The following is a 23,281-nucleotide window of genomic DNA, read 5'->3' on the forward strand; positions in this document are numbered from 1 at the left end:
TATAATACTAGCACTTTGGGAGGCTGAGGTGGGCGGATCACCTGAGGTCAGGAGTTCGAGACCAGTCTGGCCAACATGGTGAAACTCCGTCTCTACTAAAAATACAAAAATTAGCTGAGCGTGGTGGCAGGCTCCTGTAATCACAGCTACTTGGGAGACTGAGGCAGGAGAATCATTTGAACCCGGGAGGTGGAGGTTGCAGTGAGTTGAGATTGCGCCATTGCACTCCAACCTAGGTGACAGAGTGAAACTTTATCTCAATAATAAATAAATAAATAAATAAATACACAAAGATAATAAAATAACCGGAAGCCCATGTTTCCACTTTCAAAAAAAAAAAAGAACCACACACACACACACAGTTCTGCCATTTTACACTAGGATTTGACACTAAATAAGTATTCTTTTTTTTTTTTTTTTTTTTTTTAGATGCAGTCTTGTTCTGTGGTCCAGGCTGGAGTGCAGTGGTGAGATTTCCATGCACTACAACATCTGCCTCCTGGCTTCAAGTGATTCTCCTGCCTCAGCCTCCAAAGTAGCTGGGATTACAGGCACCTGCCATCATGCCCGGCTAATTTTTGTATTTTTGTAGAGACAGGGTTTTACTATGTTGGCCAGGCTGGTCGTGAACTCCTGATCTAAGGTGATCTGTCCGTCTGGGCCTTGCAAAGTGCTGGGATTACAGGTGTGAGCCACCACACTTGGCCAATAAGTACATTTTTATGGCAACAGAGCAATATCAATATCTAAAGTTCTGATATATCTCTCAAAATTGAGATGACCAAAAGAGAAAAATTGTTAATTATATTCTAATGCTGCCACTTTCACGTTTAATTTTTTTCAATAGGTTTTTTTTAACACACTAAACTGAAATCTAACCTGATACATAAATAGACTGTACCCATTCTTGTACCAGCCACAATATTAGAATGTCAACTGTTCAAATCATGTTCAAATCAGGCAAATTCTAAGCTGTAATCAATCTGGCCCTTTCTGTACCTTCCTTGCATTTCCTGTATGTCGCTTTGCTTTTTCCACCATGTGGCTATGCTGCAGTATCTCTGAGCCTACTCTGGATCCATGGGGTATCTGATTTGCAAATCATTTTTTGCTCAGTTTAACTCTGTTAAATTTAATTTCTCTAAAGTTTTTGTTTTTCTTTTACACGTTTTGAAATTATTTCTATGATGAAAAATAAATAACGTTCTTGGACTTTGACTTTCTAAGCTCATCTCTCAGCTATTCTTTCTAATTATTCTATGTCTGTTCAAAATGCTCCTGCAATTTTTTGAGACAGTGTCTCACTCTTTTATCCTGGCTAGAGTGTGGTAGGTGGTGTAACCAATTATCGCTCATTGCAGCCTTAATTGTCTTGGTTCACACAGTCCTAGTTCAGCTGCAACTACAGGTATGCAACATCATGCCTGGCTAATTTTTTAAAATTGTTTTCATAGACACAGGATCTTACTATGTTGCCCAGGCAGTAATTGAACTCCTGAATCCAAGTGATTCTTTCAACTCAGCCTCCCAAAGTGCTAGGATTACAATTGTGAGGCACCTTGTGCTTCTGCAATTTCTTGACAAGATTATTCCCAATAATAAAAAGTACTACATGGGAACAAATCTAAAAAAAAAAAAAAAAAAAAAAAAAAAGTCCAGCTTCTATTGTAAAAGTATAATTATCCAGTATTTCATGGGTCTGCAGAAGCCAATAGTTTGATCTATGGAGGAGCATAGATCAACAAATTCAGTTTATTCTGAGTTTCAGCCCAGCCACTTAGTAGGTGTGGATCTTTGGACAAGTTTCTTGATGTAAAAGAGTTGTATAAACCACATACGCAAAAAAGGCAGAATAATAGTGATTGCAAAAATTGTAGCAATTTTTCTTTTTTTCTTGTTTCTTTTTTTTTTTTTTTTTTTTTTTGAGATGGAGTCTCATTCTGTCACCTAGGCTGGAGTGCAGTGGCGTGATCTTGGCTCACTGCAACCTCTGCCTCCCGGGTTGGAGCAATTCTCCTGTCTCAGCTTCCTGAGTAGCTGAGATTACAGGTGTGCACTACCATGTCCAGTAAATTTTTGTATTTTTTGTAGAGACGGGGTTTTGCCATTTTGGCCAGGCTGGTCTTGACCCCAGGTGATCCACCCACCTCGGCCTCCTGGAGTGCTGGGATTACAGTCGTGAGCCACAGTGCCTGGCCATAGCAATTTTTCATCCCTCCTATATCCATGCCCATTACCAGGTGCTTTTACAGGTGCTCCCATTGAGATACAGAATCTGTTTTACAAAGCCTAAATCTGGCTGGCCTTGTTTGCTCAGGGCAGTAGAAACCTGTGAACTGACAGTGTGCTAGTTTGGGGAAGAGCTGAAATGGTCTTGAATACTACTTTTTTATTTTTAAAGTTTGGCCATTGCCGGGAACAGTGCCTCAGGCCTGTAATCCTAGTATTTTGGGAGGCTGAAGCCAGCTGATCACCTGAGGTCAGGAGTTCAAGACCCATGTTGCCAAGGTGGTGAAGCCCTGTCTCTAATAAAGTATATAAAATTAGCTGGGTGTGGTGGCGGGTGCCTGTAATCTAAGCTACTCAGGAGGCTGAGGCAGGAGAATCACTTGAGCCTGGGAGGCGGAGGTTGCAGCGAGCCAAGACTGTTCAAATGCACTCCAGCCTGGGCAAGACAGACTCCGCATCAAAAAAGAGAAAAAAAAGAAAAAAAAAATTAAAATTCACATGTGGCTCACATTTTATTTCAGAGGACTGCCTTTTTTTAAAAAAACTTAGGCTGCCTCCTTAAAGAACTGAAGCCAGGAGAGTCATTGTCATGTGCGTCCGTGTGAAGAGACCAGCAAACAGGCTTTGTGTGAGCAACATGGCTGTTTATTTCACCTGGGTGCAGGCGGGCTGAGTCCGAAAAGAGAGTCAGCTAAAGGAGATTAAGGGTGGGGCCGTTTTATAGGGTTTGGGTAGGTAAAGGAAAATTACAGTCAAAGGGGGGTTGTTCTCTGGCAGGCAGGAGTGGGGTCACAAGATGCTCAGTGGGGGAGCTTTTTGAGCCAGGATAAGCCAGGAAAATGAATTTCACAAGATAATATCATCGCTTAAGGCAAGGACCGACCATTTTCACTTCTTTTGTGGGAGAATGTCATCAGTTAAGGCGAGGCAGGGTATTTGCACTTCTTTTGTGATTCCTCAGTTACTTCAGGCCATCTGGGCGTATAGTGCAAGTCACAGGGGATGCGATGGCTTGGCTTGGGCTCAGAGGCCTGACAGTCATAAAAGCCGAAATTTAAATATAATTGTTATTCTATTCTTTTCCTTTGTGAATAGCCATATAGTAAGTACATTATTTATAAATGTATATGACCTTATACACAAAGCTAATGGCAAATCCCCTCTGGGGTGGGCCTGGCTCATCTCATGGAGGAAGCCCTGCCTGAAAAGGGTGCAGACTGGGCTGTCACTCTTTCTTCATTGAACTGCTCATCTGAGCACGTCTTCCGTGATTCCGGGACTGAATGGGCGGGGCCTTAAACGACATCCAATCAGGGATGCTTGGCTAAGAATCGTCCAATCAGACCCCAGCTGAAGCGGACCGCTCGGCTTCCGGGATTTGGCGCGGCCTTTGTGTTTCGCAGCAGCTGGAGCTCCTGGTCTTCGTGGCTTCCTGACGTACAGGTATTGGGAGATCCACAGCTAAGACGCCAGGACTCCCTGGAAGCCTAGAAATGGTGAGAGCGCCGGGTCCCACATCCCGAGAGAGGGGAAGGGCTGGTTGGAAGTGGCTGTGGCGGGACTCAGGCCTCCCCGCAGTCAGCCCCTCTGCGCCCCGATTTCTCCTAGCCTCGCTCTGTCTCAGTCCCCTTCAGCCATAAGATGGCGGCTGCGCTGACAGCCGGGCTCCCCGGCCGTCCTGTCTCTTCCCTGCGCAGTGACTGTGCCCTGGCCTGGAGCCCTCCCTGGGCATCTCTGCATCGCAGCGCCGCGTCTCTCCCAGATTGTGCAGGGACCACGGGAGTTCCTAAGTCCCCCTTTCTTCTTTTAAAAATTTATGGGAGTCACCGCAAAAATATTAAAGAATTTAATTAGAGTTGTTCAAAAATTATAGAGCACCCCTATGGGTTGTAGTTTGTGGTCCATTAGAGGGGCTTGAACAAAAGACTTTTATAAGGTGCATCATGAAAAAACCCAAATTCAGTAATCAGGCACAGTGACATAGTTTCCTAATTTCCACCTTGAGCGTACAAATTTCCTGGTTTGTAATCAGAGCTTAATTGGCTGTTTATATTTGGTTAAGACTGAATTTCGTTTCCTTTAATGTAGTAATTAAAAAATAAATAAATGCATTTGAGTTAGTTTTTTTTTTTTTTAAGTAGGACTCCAGAGAGTAGATTTCCACGTCAGCCTGATTCCATGTCACTTGACTATTTTCTTTTTGAGACAGAGTTTCACTCTTTTGCCCAGACTGGAGTGCAGTGGCGCACGATTTCGGCTCACTGCAACCCCCGCCTTCCTGATTCAAACTATTCTTCTGCTTCAGCCTCCCGAGTTGCTGGGATTACAGGCTCCCGCCATCATGCCCGACTAATTTTTGTATTTTTAATAGAGATGGGGTTTCACCATGCTGGCTAGGGTGGTCTCGAACTCCTGACCTCGTGATCCGCCCGCCTTGGCTTCCCAAAGTGCTGGGATTACAGGTGTAAGCCTCCTGTCACTTAACTGTTTTCACACTCCACAGAGGACCGATTATGCCCTGCATAGTTTTTCTTTTCCTTTTTTTTTTTGAGATGGAGTTTCATTATTGTTGCCCAGGCTGAAGTGCAGTTGTGTGATCTCTGCATACTGCAACCTCCGTCTCCCGGGTTGAAGCGATTCCCTTGCTTCAGCCTCCCGAATAGCTGGGATTACAGGTGCCCGCCACCACGCCCAGCTAATTTTTTTGTATTTTTAGTAGAGAGGGAAGTTCACTGTGTTGGCCAGGATGGTTTCGAACTCCTGACCTCGCGATCCACCTGCCTCGGCCTCCCAAAAGTGCTGGGAATACAGGCGTGAGCCTCTGCGTCTGGCTATGCCCTGCATTTTTTATATGTTTTTTCAAGCAGGGTCTCAAATGTACCGCCAGTCCTTTTCTCCAGCTTAACTGTGGCTTAAAGTAAAATACCAAATTTCCAGCTCCTTCTGACAAGTCCAAATGCTAACTTTTCCTCCCCAATTCAGATTATTAACTTATTTTATTTTAAGTTAAATAAACTGTACACAGGCTGTCGCACTGCTTATTGTTCTGTGATTCCAGATCTCCTCTTAGGGTGAGAGAGGACTGAAAACTGGGAGAATAGGAACTCTGGCTGGGTGCAGTGGCTCACACCTGTAATCTCAGCACTTTGGGAGGCTGAGGCGGGCAGATCATGAGGTCAGGAGAGGAGACCATGGTGAAACCCCGTCTCTACTAAAAATACAAAAAATTAGCTGGGCGCGGTGGCAGGTGCCTGTAGTTCCAGCTACTCGGGAGGCTGAGGCAGGAGAATGGCGTGAACCCGGGAGGCGGAGCTTGCAGTGAGCTGAAATCGAGCCACTGCTCTCCAGCCTGGCCAACAGAGCGAGACTCCATCTCAAAAAAAAAAAAAAGAGAATAGGAGCTCTGATGATCCCATTTTTCCACAGCTGCCACCACAGGATTCCCACCCACTCACAATCATGCCCGCTAGACACTGCACACCACTCCCAGGACTAGGCACCACCCTCAAAAACTTAACCATGGCATTTTTGATCCTAGTGTTTTTTGCCAAAATCCCATAAAATTCTCTACAAATCTTTTGGCATATCCCTACCCCCAGACGCTGAATCTGTAGCAGCAACCTGTTTTCTCCACCAACTTGGGGTTCCGGGCCACCTGTTCATAATCTCACCTGCTGTGTGGACCCAGAAATAAGTAGCACAAGCCAGACCTGCCTACATTGCACTCTTCCCCACCCACTGAGTTTCTTTCTTTTAACTGTCATTTTTGTTTTAGGGGTATACGTGCAGGTTTACTGTATAGGTAAAGTTAAAGTTGTGTCATGGAACTTCGATGCACATTATTTTGTCACAGAGGTACTAAGCGTAACACCAAACTTTTTTTTTTTTAATCTTTGCTCTCTCACCCTCCACCCTCAAGTAAGTTTCGGTGTCTGTTGTTTTCCTGTTTGTGTCCATGTGTTCTTATTATTTAGCTCTTACTTAGAAATGAGAACATTCAGCTGGGCACAGTGGCTCACGCTTGTAATCCCAGCACTTTGGAAGGCTGAGTCGAGTGGATCACGAGGTCAGGAGTTTGAGACCAGCCTGACCAGCATGGTGAAACCCCATCTCTACTAAAAATACAAAAATTAGCCGGGCGTGGTGGCGCACGCCTGTAATCCCAACTCAGGAGGCTGAGGCAGGAGAATCACTTGAACCCGGGAGGCGGAGGTTGTGATAAGCCGAAATCAAGCCACTGCACTCCAGCCCAGGCGACAGAGCTAGACTGTGTCTCAAGAAAAAAAAAAAAGAGAAAAAGAACATGCGTTTGCTTTTCTCTTTCAGCATTAGTTTTCTCAGGATAATGGACTACAGTTCCATCCATGTTGCTGCAAAAAACATCTTGTTCTTTTTTATGGCCATACAGTATTCCATGATATTTATATGCAATATTTTTCTTTTTATATAAATATTCTATTTTATTTTCTTATTATTTCAGATGGTGTTTTGCTCTTGTTGCCCAGGCTGGAGTCAATGGTGCGATCTCTGCTCACTGCAACCTCTGCCTCCTGGGTTGAAGTGATTCTCTTGCCTCAGCCTCCTGAGTAGCTGGCCTTACAGGCATGCACCACTATGCCCAGCTAATTTTGTACTTTTAATAGAGATGGGGTTTCTCCCTGTGGGCCAGGCTGGTCTCAAATTCCTGACCTTAGGTGGTCTGCCCTCCTTGGCCTCCCAAAGTGCTGGGATTACAGGCATGGGCCACCGCGCCCGGCCTTCTCATTTTATTTTAAGGGGAGGCAGGGTCTTACTCTGTCAGGTAGGCTGGAGGGTAGTGGCGCGATCTTGGCTGACTTCAGCCTCAACATCCTGGGTCCAAGCAATCCTCCTACCTCAGCCCCTTATGTAGCTGGGACTACAGGTGCACACCACCACACCCAGCTGATTTTCCTTTAGTATACTTTGTAGAAATGGGATTTCTCCATGTTTCCTTGGCTGTTCACAAACTCTTGAACTCAGGCAGTCTTGAGCCTCTTAAATTGCTTGGCCTCTTAAATTGCTGCGATTACAGGCATGAGCCACTGCCCTTCTCTGTATTATATTTTTTTTTTTTTTTTTTTTTTTTTTTTTTTTTTTTTTTTTTTTTTTGAGACGGAGTCTCGCTGTGTCGCCCAGGCTGGAGTGCAGTGGCCGGATCTCAGCTCACTGCAAGCTCTGCCTCCCGGGTTTTTACGCCATTCTCCTGCCTCAGCCTCCTGAGTAGCCGGGACGACAGGCGCCCGCCACCTCGCCCGGCTAGTTTTTTGTATTTTTTAGTAGAGACGGGGTTTCACCGTGTTAGCCAGGATGGTCTAGAACTCCTGACCTCGTGATCCGCCCGTCTTGGCCTCCCAAAGTGCTGGGATTACAGGCTTGAGCCACCGCGCCCGGCCTATATTTTCTTTATCCAGTTTACCATTGATAGGATTTAGGTTGATTTCATGTCTTTGCTATTGTGAATAGTTCTGCAGTGATCATGAGTGTGCATGTTTTTTTATGGCAGAATAACTTAATATTTCTTGAGGCATACACCGAATTATGAGGTTGCTGGGTCAAATGCTAATTCTGTTTTTAGTTCTCTGAGGAATCACCAAACTGCTTTTCACAATGGTTGAACTAATTTACACTCCCACCACCTTGCCAGGATCTGGTGTTTTTTTTTTTTTTTTTTTTTTGAGACAGAGTCTCGCTCTGTTGCCCATGCTGGAGTGCAGTGGCACAATCTTGCAATCTCGGCTCATTTGCAACCTCCACCTCCTGTTTCCCGGGTTCAAGCGATTCTCATGTCTCAGCCTCCTGAATAGCTGGGATTATAGGCATTTGCCACCATGCACGGCTAATATTTTCTATTTTTAGTAGAAATGGGGTTTTATCATGTTGACCAGGCTGGTCTCGAACTCCTGGCCTCAAGTGATCCACCCACCTCAGCCTCCCAAAGTGCTAGGATTACAGGCAAAAGCCACCTCGCCCAGCCCTGCATCTGTACTTTTTTGATGTTTTAATAATAGCCATTCTGGCTTGTGTGAGATGGTATCTCATTGTGTATTTTGTTTGCATTTCTCTAATGATTAATGATGAGTATTTTTTTATATGCTTGTTAGCCACCTGTATACTTTCTTTTGAAAGGCATCTGTTCATCATCTTTGCTTCCTTTTTAATAAGGTTGTTTGTTTTTCCTTGTAAATTTGTTTAAGTATTTTATGGATTGCGGATATTAGATGTTTGTCAGCAGCATAGTTTGCAAATACATTATTCTATTGTGTAGGTTGTTTACTCTGTTGATAGTTTCCTTTGATGTGAAGAAGCTCTTTGGTTTAGTTAGGTCTCATTTGTCAATTTTTGCTTTTGTTGCAATTGTTTTTAATATTTTCTTTCTTTTTTTTTTTTTTTTTTTTTGAGACGGAGTCTTGCTCTGTAGCCCGGGCTGGAGTGCAGTGGCCGGATCTCAGCTCACTGCAAGCTCCGCCTCCCGGGTTTGCGCCATTCTCCTGCCTCAGCCTCCCAAGTAGTTGGAACTACAGGCGCCCGCCACTGCGCCCGGCTAGTTTTTTGTATTTTTAGTAGAGACGGGGTTTCACCGTGTTAGCCTGGATGGTCTTGATCTCCTGACCTCGTGATCCGCCCGTCTCGGCCTCCCAAAGTGTTGGGATTACAGGCTTGAGCCACCGCGCCCGGCAATATTTTCTTTTTTCTTTTTTTTTGAGACGGAGTTTCACTCGTTGCCCAGGCTGGAGTGCAACGGCATGATCTGAGCTCACTGCAACCTCCGCCTCCTGGGTTCAAGTGGTTCTGCTGTCTAAGCCTCCCAAGAAACTAGGATAACAGGCATGAGCCACCATGCCTGGCTAATTTTTTTTTTTTTTTTTTTTTTTTTTTTTTTGAGACGGAGTCTCGCTCTGCCTCCCAGGCTGGAGTACAGTGGCGGGATCTCAGCTCACTGCAAGCTCCGCCTCGTGGGTTCACGCCATTCTCCTGCCTCAGCCTCGCGAGTAGCTGGGACTACAGGCGCCCGCCACCTCGCCCGGCTAGTTTTTTTTTAGTAGAGACGGGTTTCACCGTGTTAGCCAGGATGCTCTCGATCTCCTGACCTCATGATCCGCCCGTCTCGGCCTCCCAAAGTGCTGGGATTACAGGCTTGAGCCACCGCGCCTGGCCTAATTTTGTATTTTTAGTAGAGGCAGGGTTTCACCATGTTGGTCGGACTAGTCTCAAACTCCTAACCTCAGGTGATCCACCTGCCTTAGCCTTCCAAAGTGCCGGGATTATAGGCGTGAGCCACTGTGCCTGTCCTGTCCTGTGTCTTTATAATGCTCATGTTTCTCATGCTGAGAATAGTTGTGCACTTTGGGTATTTAAAGATAAATTTTTTTTTAGGGGAATATTTTCTGGTGGACTTGATCAATATCATATCTCATCTGAGTTTTGTTTTTAAAGATGCTTTTAACTTTTTATTTTTTCTCGATAAAATCTTGCTCAGATGGAGAGCTGTTTTTTGCTCGAATCCTTTGGGTTTCTGTTCAGAAGCCCTATTAATATCCCATGGTATCTGTGAATGAGGTGGGCTGTCACAGGGAGAACTCAGACCTATCTCTATCCCGACTCATGCTGGAAATCAGCAGTATTTTTTTCATGTCACCATTATAAATAGAAGCTGAGGCTGAAACACTGCTCCCATTTTCATTATTGTGAAGATGCAGTTTCACCCAGGAGGCCTGCAGACTCTCCTCCTGCAGCTCAGGCTTCACTGTCTGATGTGACACTGGAGTGCTGCTGTGGCAATTGGGGTTCATGTAAGATACTAGCTGCCAGCTGTGAGCTTTGTGTTGTGGGCTGTGTGTCAATGGCTGATGGTAGGAGTCAAGAGAGGACACTGGCCATCAGGAGAGGGCAAGCAGGGTGCTCTAACCCAGTGCTAAAGCAGTTAAAGAGTCACGGCTTTAAAATTTTTTTTTTTTTTTTTTTTTTGAGAAGGACTGTCACTCTGTCACCCAGGCTGGAGTGCAGTGGTGCGATCTCAGCTCACTGCAAACTCCACCTCCCGGGTTCATGCCACTCTTCTGCCTCAGCCTCCCAAGTAGCTGGGCCTACAGGCGCCTCCCACCATGCCCGGCTAATTTTTTGTATTTTTTTTAGTAGAGACAGGGTTTCACCGTGTTAGCCAGGATGGTCTCGATCTCCTGACCTCATGAACTACCCGCCTTGGCCTCCCAAAGTGCTGGGATTACAGGCGTGAGCCACCGTGCCCGGCCTGCTTTAAAATATTAATAGACAAAAAGATACCCTATTCAGCCATTTCTGTAGGAGAGTGGGAGCCTACCTTCAGCAGGCACCTGGCTTCATGTTGCAGAATTACCTCCTGTTATGAAGATGAGAAAAGTTTATTTTGTCATTGAATATAACCAATAAGCATACACCAATGGCCTTGCCAGCTGCCAGGTGAATTTAGGATGAACTACGTATGACATGGTGCTGAAAATTTTTCTATTTGTGGACCAACTATGGTGACTGTCTTTCTGTCTTGGCAGTCTCTTGAGCAGATTGACTATGATGTGTGTCACATTCAGGTTAAATTGTTTAATAAAACAGTTTTCTTTCTGTTCAATCATTTTGTAGTTTCCTGGGGCTGGAGAAAATTTTTCTTTAAATTATATTTTCTACACACTGTCTAGAATTAGCAGACATGATATAAACACATAAGATGCCAACCAAGCTTTTCTCTACAGGGGAATTTTCCTCTCAGGCTTCCAGTCAACTCACAGATTTCTACAAACTTCACAGGAGAGCAATCAACCATTTCACCTCTTTCAGTGACTCTTGTATCTTCAGACCTGAAACTGATTCAGAGACTAGGGTACCCAGAAACCCAGAGTAACATGTGAGTGTTGAGTAGATATGTAGACATGAGAATCTCCACTTTCCCTGTCCTCTTATTGCTAAGATACCCACAAATGTGCAAGTAACACCTGCTGCAGCTCCAAATTCTGAATCTAGGTCTTGAGATTTGGGAACCAAAAAAACCTTTCATCTGAGGAATGCAAGTCCTTTTAGTTGTCAAACTCATAGAGACATTAAAATGACAATACAATTTTGTGTTTCTCCCATCTTTGAACTATGTTTTGTTTTGTTTTGTTTTTGTTTTTGTTTTTTTGTTTTTCTTTGAGATGGAGTGTTGCTGTGTCGCCAAGGCTGGAGTGCAGTGATGCAATCTCTACTCACTGCAACCTCCGCCTCCCGGGTTCAAGGGATTCTCCTGCCTCAGCTTCCCAAGTAGCTGGGATTACAGGCATGTGCCATACCAGCTGGCTAATTTTTGTATTTTTGGTAGAGAAGGGGTTTCACCATGTTGGCCAGGCTGGTGTTGAACTCCTGACCTCAGGTGATCGACCCACCTTGGCCTCCCAAAGTGCTGGAAAATTACGGGCATGAGCCACTGCACCTGGCCCTGAACGAAGAGGTTTTTTTTTATCTCTTAAAACTGTTAGCTATTGCCACCAGTAACTATAAATTAATAATGCCACACTGGACACTATAACCCATACTCTAAATTTTTTTTTTTTTTTTTTTTTTTTTTTTTTTTTTTGAGACGGAGTCTCACTCTGCCGCCCAGGCTGGAGTGCAGTGGCCGGATCTCAGCTCACTGCAAGCTCCGCCTCCCGGGTTCACGCCATTCTCCTGCCTCAGCCTCCCGAGTAGTTGGGACTACAGGCGCCCGCCACCGCGCCCGGCTAGTTTTTTGTATTTTTTAGTAGAGACGGGGTTTCACCGTGTTAGCCAGGATGGTCTCGATCTCCTGACCTCGTGATCCGCCCGTCTCGGCCTCCCAAAGTGCTGGGATTACAGGCTTGAGCCACCGCGCCCGGCCTTTTTATACTTTTTTTATACATGCTTTCGTTTTATACTTTATTATCCAGAAAAGTATCATATATACACTGATGTTGTGGATCTTATTTCACTCTTTTTTCAGAGTTAGAGAATACATAAGAGAGTATTTCTGTGTTGAAAATTATTTTCAACAAGGCGTGGTGGCTCACACCTGTAATCCCAGCACTTTGGGAGGCCGCGGTGCATGGATCACCTGAGGTCAGGAGTTCGAGACCAGCCTGACCAATATGGTGAAACCCCATCTCTACTAAAATTACAAAAATTAGCTGGGCATGGTGGCGGGCGTCTGTAATCCCAGCTACTTGTGAGGCTGAGGCAAGAGAATCGCTTGAACCCAGGAGGCAGAGGTTGCAGTGAGCTGAAATTGCACCATTGCACTCCAGCCTGGGCAACAAGTGCAAGACTCTGTCTTAAAAAAGAAAAAAAAAATTTATCGGATGATTTAGTCATTCCTATAAGTCAGAACCTGTTCTCTTTACTCTCATTTCACCTTTAGTCAAATTAAAAATTCTGCCCTTGGCCACCTGATGTGTGTGTGTATGTGTGTTTTTCAGGGACCATTGACATTCATGGATGTGGTAATAAAATTTTCTCCAGAAGAGTGGCAATTCCTGGACACTGCACAGCAGAATTTATATAGGGATGTGATGTTAGAGAACTACAGAAACCTGGTCTTCCTGGGTGAGAATAACTTCAATACACAATTCTAAGATACTCTAAATTTTTCTTTTTTGTTGTTTTTGTAGAATGTTTTTTGGTAATTGATGCTTTGCATAAATGAGTTTCACATCAGTGTTTTGAAGAAAATCTTGGGAATTTGTCAGTGTAGAAAAGGATTTCTTTAAGATAAACATCTTGAAGTTCACCTTGATCTGAACTTTCCACATTCCTGAGCAGACCTGTATTTTTTATTCTACATTAGTGACAATTTCAAAATTTAGTGACATAAAATATTGTTGCCCACATCTTAACATGTAATTGTCGACACCAGCTTTTGATTCATTGGTACTGAGTAGTTAAACTATTATTTATTTATTTATTTATTTATTTATTTATTTATGAGAGGGAGTGTTGCTGTTGCCCAGGCTGGAGTACAATGGCGCGATTTTGGCTCACTTGAACCTCCCGGGTTCAAGAGATTCTTCAGCCTCAGCTTTCTGAGTCACTGGGACTACAGGCTTGTGCCACCAAGCCCAGCTAAGTTTTCTATTTTTAATAGAGAAGAGGTTTCACCGTGTTGGCCAGGCTGGTCTCGAACTTCTGACCTCAAGTGATCCACCCTCCTCCTCCTCCCAGAGTGCTGGGATTACAGGCATGAGTCACCGTGCCCAGCCCATTTTCTAAATATTTAGAAGTTACTGTTATAAATTCGTGTTTTGGGGTTAATATACTAGAATATTCCATTACGTTCTCTTTACTGAGCACATTATTTGAAGAATATGAGCAACATTCATGTTACTTATTTTTAATAAAACAGGTATTGGTGTCCCTAAGCCAGATTTGATCACCTGTCTGGAGCAAGGAAAAGAGCCCTGGAATATGAAAAGACACAAGATGGTAGCCAAACCCCCAGGTAGGTGAGAGTGAACACAATGGACAACACAGATGAGAGGTCCAAAGGTTAAGGAGAAAACCAGTCCTTAAAATAGATTTCGGGAAGCTGTGTTCCAAAGAAAATAGTTTCAAGAAAATCTATATTTTCATATTTTCAGGGGAACCATAAATATTTGCATAATTTTATAAAACTCTGTGTTAGGCCGGGCAAATGTCTCACGCCAGTAGATCCAGCACTTTGGGAGGCCAAGGCGGGTGGATCACCTGAGGTCAGGAGTTCGAGACCAGCCTGGCCAACATGGTGAAACTCGTTCTCTACTAAAAATGTAAAAATTTCCTGGTCGTGGTGGTGCACGCCTGCTATTCGGTGTAATCCCTGCTATTCGGGAGGCTGAGGCAGGAGAATCGCTTGAATTAAGGAAGCAGAGGTTTCAGTGAGCCAGTGTCATGCCATTGCACTTCAGCTTGTGTGAGAAGAGAGAAAGTCCGTCTCAAAGTTAAAAAAAACAATAAAAAACCTGTGTTAAACTATTTTTTAAGTTCTCTTGTTTTACCATGTTTAAAATATGTGAGAGTAGTGGTTTCTGTTCCATTTGTTTTTTCATTTTTCTGCATAATTCATCCTGTTTTTATTAGTATAGTCTTCAAATACAGTTTGGGATTATTAAGTGTGACATCCTCCCGGTTCTTTTTTGTCAAGATTGCTTTGGCTATTCAAAGTTTGTTGAAGTTTCATGTAAATTTTAGGATTGTGTTTTACATTACTATATAAAATATACCACTGGAGTTGTTTTTTTTTGTTTTTTTTTTTTTGAGATGGAGTTTTGCTCTTGTTGCCCAGGCTGGAGTGCAATGGCACGATCTGGGCTTACTACTACCTCCGCCTCCTGGGTTCAAGCGATTCTCCTGCCTCCGCCTCCCGAGTAGCTGGGATTATAGGCATGTGCCACCATGCCTAGCTAATTTTTAGAGACAGGGTTTCACCATGTAGGCCAGGCTAGTCTTGAACTCCTGACATCAGGCGATTTGCCCACCTTGGCCTCCCAAAGTGCTGGGATTACAGGTGTGAGCCATTGTGCTTGTTTTTTTTTTTTTTTTTTTTAATTGAGATTGAGTTTTGCATTTGTCGCCCAAGCTGGAGTGCAATGGCGCGATCTCGGCTCATTGCAACCTCTGCCTCCTGGGTTCAAGTGATTCTCCTGTCTCAGCTTCCCCACAGCTGGGATTATAGGGAAGAGCCACCACACCCAGCTACTTTTTATATTTTTAGAGACAGGGTTTCATTATGTTGGTCAGGCTGGTTTCGAACTCCTGATCTCAGGTGAATCACCTGCCTAGACCTCCCAAGGTACTGGGATTACAGGTGCGAGCCACCACTTCGGGCCAATCACATGTGGTTTGCAAATAGTTTTACCAGTTTGCAAATATTTTACCAGTTTCCTTTGAAGAGAGACATTGTCACTCTTTTGAATTTTTTTTTTTTTTTTTTTTGATGTGCAGAAATATTGAAGTATGGTGTGGTTAAATTTCTATTTTCTTTTTTCTGTTGTTCATGCATTTAATGTCATATCTAAGAAAATGGTGCCAAGACCAATTTCATGTCTTTCCCCTATATTTTTTATAAGAGAATTGTTATTTTTTATTTCTAAGTACCATATAAATATATATATACACACACACCCCCCTATATATATATATATACACACATATATAAAATTTTCCTTTTTTTTTTTTTTTTTTTTTTTAACAAGATGTAATCTTGTTCTGTTGCCCAGGTTGGAGTGCAGTGCCATCATCTTGGCTCACTCCAACATCCACCTCCTGGGTTCAAGTGATTCTCCTGCCTCTCAGCCTCTCGAATAGCTGGAATTACAGGCGCCTGCGACCATGCTCTGCTAATTTTTGTATTTTTAGTAGATACGGGGTTTCAACATATTCTCCAGCCTGGTCTCAAATTCCTGACCTCAGGTAGTCTGCCCACCTTGGCCTCCCAAAGTGTTGGGGTTACAGGTGTGAGCCACTGTGCGTGGCCCTAAAATACTTTTTGTATATAGTTCAAAGAAACAATCCAGCTTTATCAGTGTAGGTATCCAGTTTTCAAAATTATTATTTGAAGAGATTATTTTTTCTCCATTGTGTGCTCATGGTAACTTTGTGGAAGATCATTTGATCATATACAGAAGGTTTTATTTCTGAGCTCTTTATTCTTTTGTTTTTTTTCTTCTGTTTATCTTTGTGTTAGTATCACATTGTTTTTGGGATTGTAGCTTTTAATATGTTTTAAAATTCGGAAGTATAATACTAATTTTTCAGGCTGTTTGGCTAGTTATAGTTTACAATCAAATTTAAAATTTTTGAACAACATATTTGTTTTAAAAATCTGTGCTATTAGGATTTTATAAAGATTATGTTAAATTTGTTCACCCTTGTAGGTTGTATTGACATGTTAACAAAATAAAATTTTTTGACCTTTCAGCAAGTATATATTGAAGAGTGTGTTTTATATTTGTTTATTTTTCTAATCTCTTTTTAGAGACAGGGTCTTACTATGTTGTGCAGGCTAGTTTCAACCTCCTGGGCTCAAGCAGTTCTCTTGCCTTGGCCTCCAAAATTGTTAATATTACAGGCGTGAGCCACCATGCCTGTCCCGTGTGTTTTATTTTATGTATTTTTGGATTTGCCTGTTTTTCCTAGTTTCATTCAGTTTTGGTCAGAATACACATAGTGTATGATTTTGGTCTTAAGTTTATTTGTTGTTGTTGTTTTGAAACAGAATCTCACTCTGTCACTCTGACTTTTCTTTATAAGTTATCCACTTTCAGGTATTCCTCTATGTGCAAAATAATTAATAGAATCTATAATGTTGTCTATGCTTCCTGTTTTCTTATCGATCTTTTATCTGAATTTTTAATTTATTATTTAAAATGGGATTTTGGTGTCTAAAATCATTGCGTTGCTATGTATTTTCTGTTTCACTTTGCCAATATTTGCTTTATATATTTTGGATATATGTCTCATAATATATGATATTTATATATATGTATCATAATATATATGATAGTTATAGATTCCTGGTAAAGTGACCCATTTGACCATTACATATCAATTTTTGTCTCACATTAGTACTTGACTTAAGGCATATTATGCCTAATATAATTATGACCACCTCACTTAATTGCGGTTACTATTTACATGGAATATAGATTTTTTCCATTATGTTGCTTTCACCCTGTTTGACTCAATGCTAAAATGAGTCTCTTATAGACAGCATACTGTATTGCTTTTTTACTTAATCCTCTCACACATCTTGTTTCTTATTCTTTTTATAAATTTAATTAATTAATTAATTATTTTTTGAGACGAAGTCTTGCTCTCTTACCCAGGCTGGAGTGCCAGTGGCCGATCTCAGCTCACTGCAAGCTCCGCCTTCCAGGTTCACGCCATTCTCCTGCCTCAGCCTCCCGAGTAGCTGGGACTACAGGCGCCTGCCACCACGCCCGGCTAATTTTTTGTATTTTTAATAGAGATGGGGTTTCACCGTGTAGCCAGGATGGTCTTGATCTCCTGACCTTGTGATCCGCCCGCCTTGGCCTCCCAAAGTGCTGGGATTACAGGCATGAGCCACTGCGCCCGGCCCTTAAATTTAATTAATTATTTAGGATAGGATCTCACTCTGTTAACCAAGCTAGTTTGCAGTGGCCTTATCACAGCTCACCACACCCTCAACCTTCCCAAACTCAGATGATGTCAATTCAGCCTCTTAAGTAGCTGGGTTACAGGCATGTGCCATCATCACCCAGCTGGGTTTTTTGTTTGTTTGTTTGTATTTTTTGTAGAGACAGGGTTGCCCAGGCTGGCCTTGAACTACTGAGATCAAGTGATAAGGCCACTTGGGCCTCACAAAGTCCTGGGATTACATGATTACATTTCTCTCTCCCTTTTTTTTTTTTTTTGAGACAGAGTTTTGCTCTTGTTGCCCAGGCTGAAGTGCAATGGCACAATCTTGGCTCACCACGAGATCCACCTCTCAGGTTCACATGATTCTCCTGCCTCAGCCTTTTGAGTAGCTGGGATTACAGGCATGTGCCATCATGCCCAGCTAGTTTTGTGTTTTTAGTAGAGACAGGGTTTCTCCATGTTGGCCATGCTGGTCTCAAACTCCCAACCTCAGGTGATCTTCCTGCCTCGGCCTCCCAAAGTGCTGGGATTATAGGCGTGAGTCATCGTGCCTGGCTACATTTCTTTTTATTAAGTTGTTTAATTTACATTTAAAATAATTGCTTAAAGATATGAAGTTACTATTAACAGTTTATTATTGTTTTATGTATTTTTTGTAGATATGTTTTTTCTCATTTCCTGTTTTACAGCCTTAATTGTTATTTTAATTTTGTGACATGCTTTGGTTATTTTTTATTGTTTCACATACTTTCTATAAATATGATGCAGTCATCCTGAAATATAATGTAATCATTTTGAAAAATGGAGATTAAATAAAACATCTTAAACAATACATTTTAATATGATAACTTCAATTGAATACAAAAACCTATAGCTTTATATTTTCCAGTTTGTTATTGATATTATAAATATATTGTGTATCTATTAACAAATGTATGCAGATTTAGTCTTGGTTTTTATATTTACAGAAGTTGTTTAAGGGTTTTATGTACCATCATTATAATAGAATTCTGTATGTGTCTCTATATTTACATTTAACAGAGAGCTCTCTCTCTATATACATATATATATATTTTTTTTTTTTTTTTTGAGAGGAGTTTTGCTCTGTCGCGCAGGCTGGAGTGCAGTGGCATGATCTCGGCTGAGCTCACTGCAACCTCCGCCTCACGGGTTCAAGCGATTCTCCTGCCTCAGCCTCCTGCGTAGCTGAGATTATAGGCATGAGCCATCACACTCAACTAAATTTTCTATTTTTAGTAGAGATGGGGTTTCAGCATGTTGGTCAGGCTGGTCTTGAACTCCTGACGTCAGGTCATCTGCTCGCCTTGGCCTCCTAAAGTGCTGGGATTTTATGATGCTGTCCAGCATGATTTTATTTTATTTATTTATTTAAAAAATTTTTTTTGTTTTGAGACGGAGTCTTGCTCTCTCGCCCAGGCTGGAGTGCAGTGGTGCAATCTCAGCTCACTGTAAGCTCTGCCTCCTGGGTTTACGCCATTCTCCTGCCTTCAACAAGATTGAAACTCCATCTCAAAAAAAAAAATGCTTCCTCAAATTTTTAATTTTTATATTGTTCTCTAGAATTCTTTAAATTTTATAGAATAATTACGATTGTTTTCTGCATCATTATAACAATGGTAAGAAATTTCATTTTTATGTATGTGCATTTCTTTCCTAGAAAATAATGTATTTTTATATGATTGTGTGTTATTTTCTATCTCTCTTTTTTATTTTTGAGATGGATTCTTGCTCTGTCACCCAGGCTGGAATTCAGTGGTGCAATCTCGGCTCACTGCCACCTCCACTTCCTGGGTTCAAGTGATTCTCCCTCCTCAGCCTCCTGAATAGCTGGGATTATAGGCACACACCACCACACCTGGCTAATTTTTGTATTTTTAGTGGAGACAGGGTTTTTCCATGTTGGCCAGGCTGATCTTGAACTCCTGACCTAAGGTGATCCATCTGCTTTGGCCTCCCAAAGTGCTGGTATTACAGGTGTGAGTCACCATACCTGGCCTGTTGTTTTCTTGAATCATGTTATTTTCAGTGGAAGAAACTGCTTTCGGTATCTTTTATACATAGGGCACATGCAGCGCCAATATACTTTTTCAGAATTTGATTACTTTGGAAGGTTTTTTTGTTTTATTTTTGGCAGGACAGATTTGGTGATAGTATTATTCTCAGTTGGTAGCTATTTTTTCAAGACTTTGACTATATCACACAGTTCCCATCTGGCCTCCAAAATTTTTGTTGACAATTTAGTGGTTATCTGAAAGCCTGCTTGTAACTGCAAGCAGTTTCCAAGATTCTCTTTTTGTCTGTGACTTTTAAAAGTGTGCCTATATATGTGTTTGCTATAAATATTTTTGTGTTTTTCCTAGTTTGTTGAGCTTCTTCATTTTTATTTTATGTTTTCTTTTAGAATTTTTTTGTTTGTTTTTGTTGAGACAGAGTCTTCATCTGTCTCCCAGGCTGGAGTGCAATGGTGTGGTCTTGGCTCACTGCAACCTCCACCTCCCAGGTTCAAGCAATTCTCCTGCCTCAGCCTCCTGAGTAGCTGGGAGTACAGGTGCTTGCCACCACACCCAGCTAATTTTTTGTATTTTTAGTAGAGATGGGGTTTCACCATGTTAAGCAGGATGGTCTCGATCTCTTGACCTTATGATCTTCCCGCCTTGGCCTCCCGAAGTGCTGGGATTATAGACATGAGTCACCGCGCCTGGACACAATTTTTTAGTTATAATTTTTTTTTTATATTTTTTACTTCCACAATTTCTGTTTTTTTGATATTTCATACTTTCGTTACCCTCATTTTTCTGTTTTTCTATAGTTATCTGTTTCCGTTTCACTCATCGAGTATTTATATATTTGAATATAAAATTATTCACTTTATTTTCAATTTTTAAAATTAATACAAACATCTTTTTTTTTTTTTTTTTTTTTTTTGAGATGGAGTCTTGCTCTGTCCCCCAGCCTGGAGTGCAGTGGTGCGATCTCGGCTCACTGCAAGCTCTACCTCCCGGGTTTACGCCATTCCCCTGCCTCATCCTCCTTAGTAGCTGGGACTACAGGCGCACACCGCCACGCCCAGCTAATTTTTTGTATTTTTAGTAGAGATGGAGTTTCACTGTGTTAGCCAGGATGGTCTTGATCTCCTGACCTCGTGATCCGCCAGCCTTGGCCTCCCAAAGTGCTGGGATTACAGGCATGAGCCACCGTGCCCGGCCTATAAACATCTTTTTTATAATTTATTTCTGAAAACTTTATGATATATTTGATGGAACTGTGGTGCCCTATTTTGTATACATTGTAGTCTTTAAGATTTGGATGTTATTAAAAGCTACCTGTCACATAAGTTATGGCATAGTCTGAAAATAATTATCTTGGTTAGAGATGTTGGGAGTCTGTCAAACAGGTTCTTATGACATGTCTTGTCTGAATTTAGTGTTTACTTTCTAGTTAAAGAAGTTTATTCATGTTTCTTTAGAGTCATCACTTGCTACACCTGTTCCCTGTCTGTTATACTGCAGTTTCTCTGCTACTGTAACATTTACATTTAGTCTCAGCAAACTCAAAGTGTCACTTCAAAGTATATGACTTTATGTTATTGGAAACAGAAACGAAGTGTCTGGAAAAGCCCCTAGAAGACGGAAATAAAGATGAATGTGCCAGTATTTTACTTGTCTTTTAAAAAAGAATTCAGGAGCTTACTATTTACTTGTAAAGGTTCTTTGGTATATTGGGGAGCAGGAAGAGCTGTTTTGGGTAGATGTAATAAACTTTTCTCTTCATTCTATGAGGGTCTTTGGGGCACTGCACCTACTTAACTCATTTTTACATTTTCCACAAATGTATTTTGGTCTGTATGTTTTTGTTACATTTGTATGTCTATGAAGTAATTATGGCCTGTGGTATTTTCCTGTGCCATCTTGCTTATGTAGTTTGTATAATTTTATAGCTTAGATTTGTAAAGTATATCCATCTGAGTCTAGTAAGTGATTTGTTATTTTTATTTTTTTCAGTTGTGTATTCTCATTTTGCCCAAGACCTTTGGCCAGAGCAGGGCATAAAAGATTCTTTCCCAAAAGTAATACTGAGAAGATATGGAAAATATGGACATGACAATTTACAATTAAGAAAAGGCTGTGAAAGTGTGGATGAGTGTAAGATGCACAAAGGAGGTTATGATGAACTTAAGCAATGTTTGATAACTACCCGGAACAAAATATTTCAGTGTGATAAATATGTAAAAGTCTTTCATAAATTTTCAAGTTCAAATAGCCATAACATAAGACATACTGGAAATAATTCTTTCAAATGTAAAGAATGTGGCAAATCATGTTGCATGCTTTCACACCTAACTCAGCATGAAAGAACTCATACTAGAGTGAATCGTTACAAATGTAAAGAATGTGGCAAAGCCTTTAGTATGCCCACAAGTCTTAATAATCATAAGAGAATTCATACTGGAGAGAAACCCTACAAATGTGAAGAATGTGGCAAAGCTTATAACTGGCCTTCAACCATTAGTAAACATAAGAGAATTCATACTGGAAAGAAACCCTACAAATGTGAAGAATGTGGCAAAGCCTTTAGTGAGTCCTCAAGCCTTAATAATCATAAGAGAATTCATACTGGAGAGAAACCCTACATATGTGAAGAATGTGGCAAAGCTTATAACTGGCCTTCAATCATTAGTAAACATAAGCGAATTCATACTGGAAAGAAACCCTACAAATGTGAAGAATGTGGCAAAGCCTTTAGTGAGTCCTCAAGCCTTAATAATCATAAGAGAATTCATACTGGAGAGAAACCCTACAAATGTGAAGAATGTGGCAAAGCTTATAACTGGCCTTCAACCATTAGTAAACATAAGAGAATTCATACTGGAAAGAAACCCTACAAATGTGAAGAATGTGGCAAAGCCTTTAGTGAGTCCTCAAACCTTAATAGTCATAAGAGAATTCATACTGGAGAGAAACCCTACAAATGTGAAGAATGTGGCAAAGCCTTTAGTGAGTCCTCAAGCCTTAATAATCATAAGAGAATTCATACTGGAGAGAAACCCTACAAATGTGAAGAATGTGGCAAAGCTTTTAAAATACGTGCATACCTTACTACACATAACAGAATTCATACTGGAGAGAAACCCTACAAATGTAAAGAATGTGGCAAAGCCTTTAGTGGGTCCTCAAGCCTTAATAATCATAAGATAATTCATAGTGGAGAGAAACCCTACAAATGTGAAGAATGTGGCAAAGCTTTTAAAATACGTGCATACCTTACTACACATAACAGAATTCATACTGGAGAGAAACCCTACAAATGTGAAGAATGTGGCAAAGCCTTTAACCGATCCTCATCCCTTACTATACATAACAGAATTCATACTGTAGAAAAACCTTACAAATGTAAACAATGTGGCAAAGGTTTTAGCCAATCCTCATCCCTTACTAAACATAAGATAATTCATACTACAGAGAAACCCTACAAATGTGAAGAATGTGGCAAAGCTTTTAACAAGTCCTCAATTCTTAACATACATAAGATGATTCATACTAAAGAGAAACCACAAACCTTAAAGATGTGATAATGCTTTTTATGAAAGCTCAAACTTTTTTAAATATGAAAGAAATCATGCTGGTGAGAGAGAACTAGAAATGTGAAGAATACGACAAAGCCTTTAAAGGCTATTTAAATAGTCGTCTCACTTGATTGTAGGTAAGATACTTTATACTTGAGAAAACTACAAGTGTGAAGAATGTGGCAAAACTTAACTAATGCTCATACCTTAGTGCACAGGAAATAATTTATTTTTGAGACAAATTGTACAAATATAAAGAACGTGACAAAGCCATTAATAACTGCTCACATCTTAACATCAGAGAGCTAATACAAGCATTAAAGGTGCAATTAC

At 41.4% G+C, this 23,281-nt stretch overlaps 1 protein-coding gene across 1 annotated transcript; it reads left to right on the forward strand.

Annotated features, from left to right (window-relative positions):
• The first annotated feature begins 3,686 nt into the window (after window positions 1-3,686).
• LOC126942240 (zinc finger protein 723-like) lies at window positions 3,687-23,045 on the forward strand. The gene is given in 5 exon segments (XM_050769602.1): window positions 3,687-3,725; window positions 12,687-12,813; window positions 13,610-13,705; window positions 21,387-22,923; window positions 22,925-23,045. Coding segments are annotated over 5 exon segments (1,785 nt in total). The 5' UTR covers window positions 3,687-3,722; the 3' UTR covers window positions 22,947-23,045.
• The last annotated feature ends 236 nt before the right edge of the window (window positions 23,046-23,281 follow it).

This window comes from Macaca thibetana, chromosome 19, assembly GCF_024542745.1.
Source record: "Macaca thibetana thibetana isolate TM-01 chromosome 19, ASM2454274v1, whole genome shotgun sequence".
Classification (NCBI taxonomy): Eukaryota; Metazoa; Chordata; class Mammalia; order Primates; family Cercopithecidae; genus Macaca; species Macaca thibetana.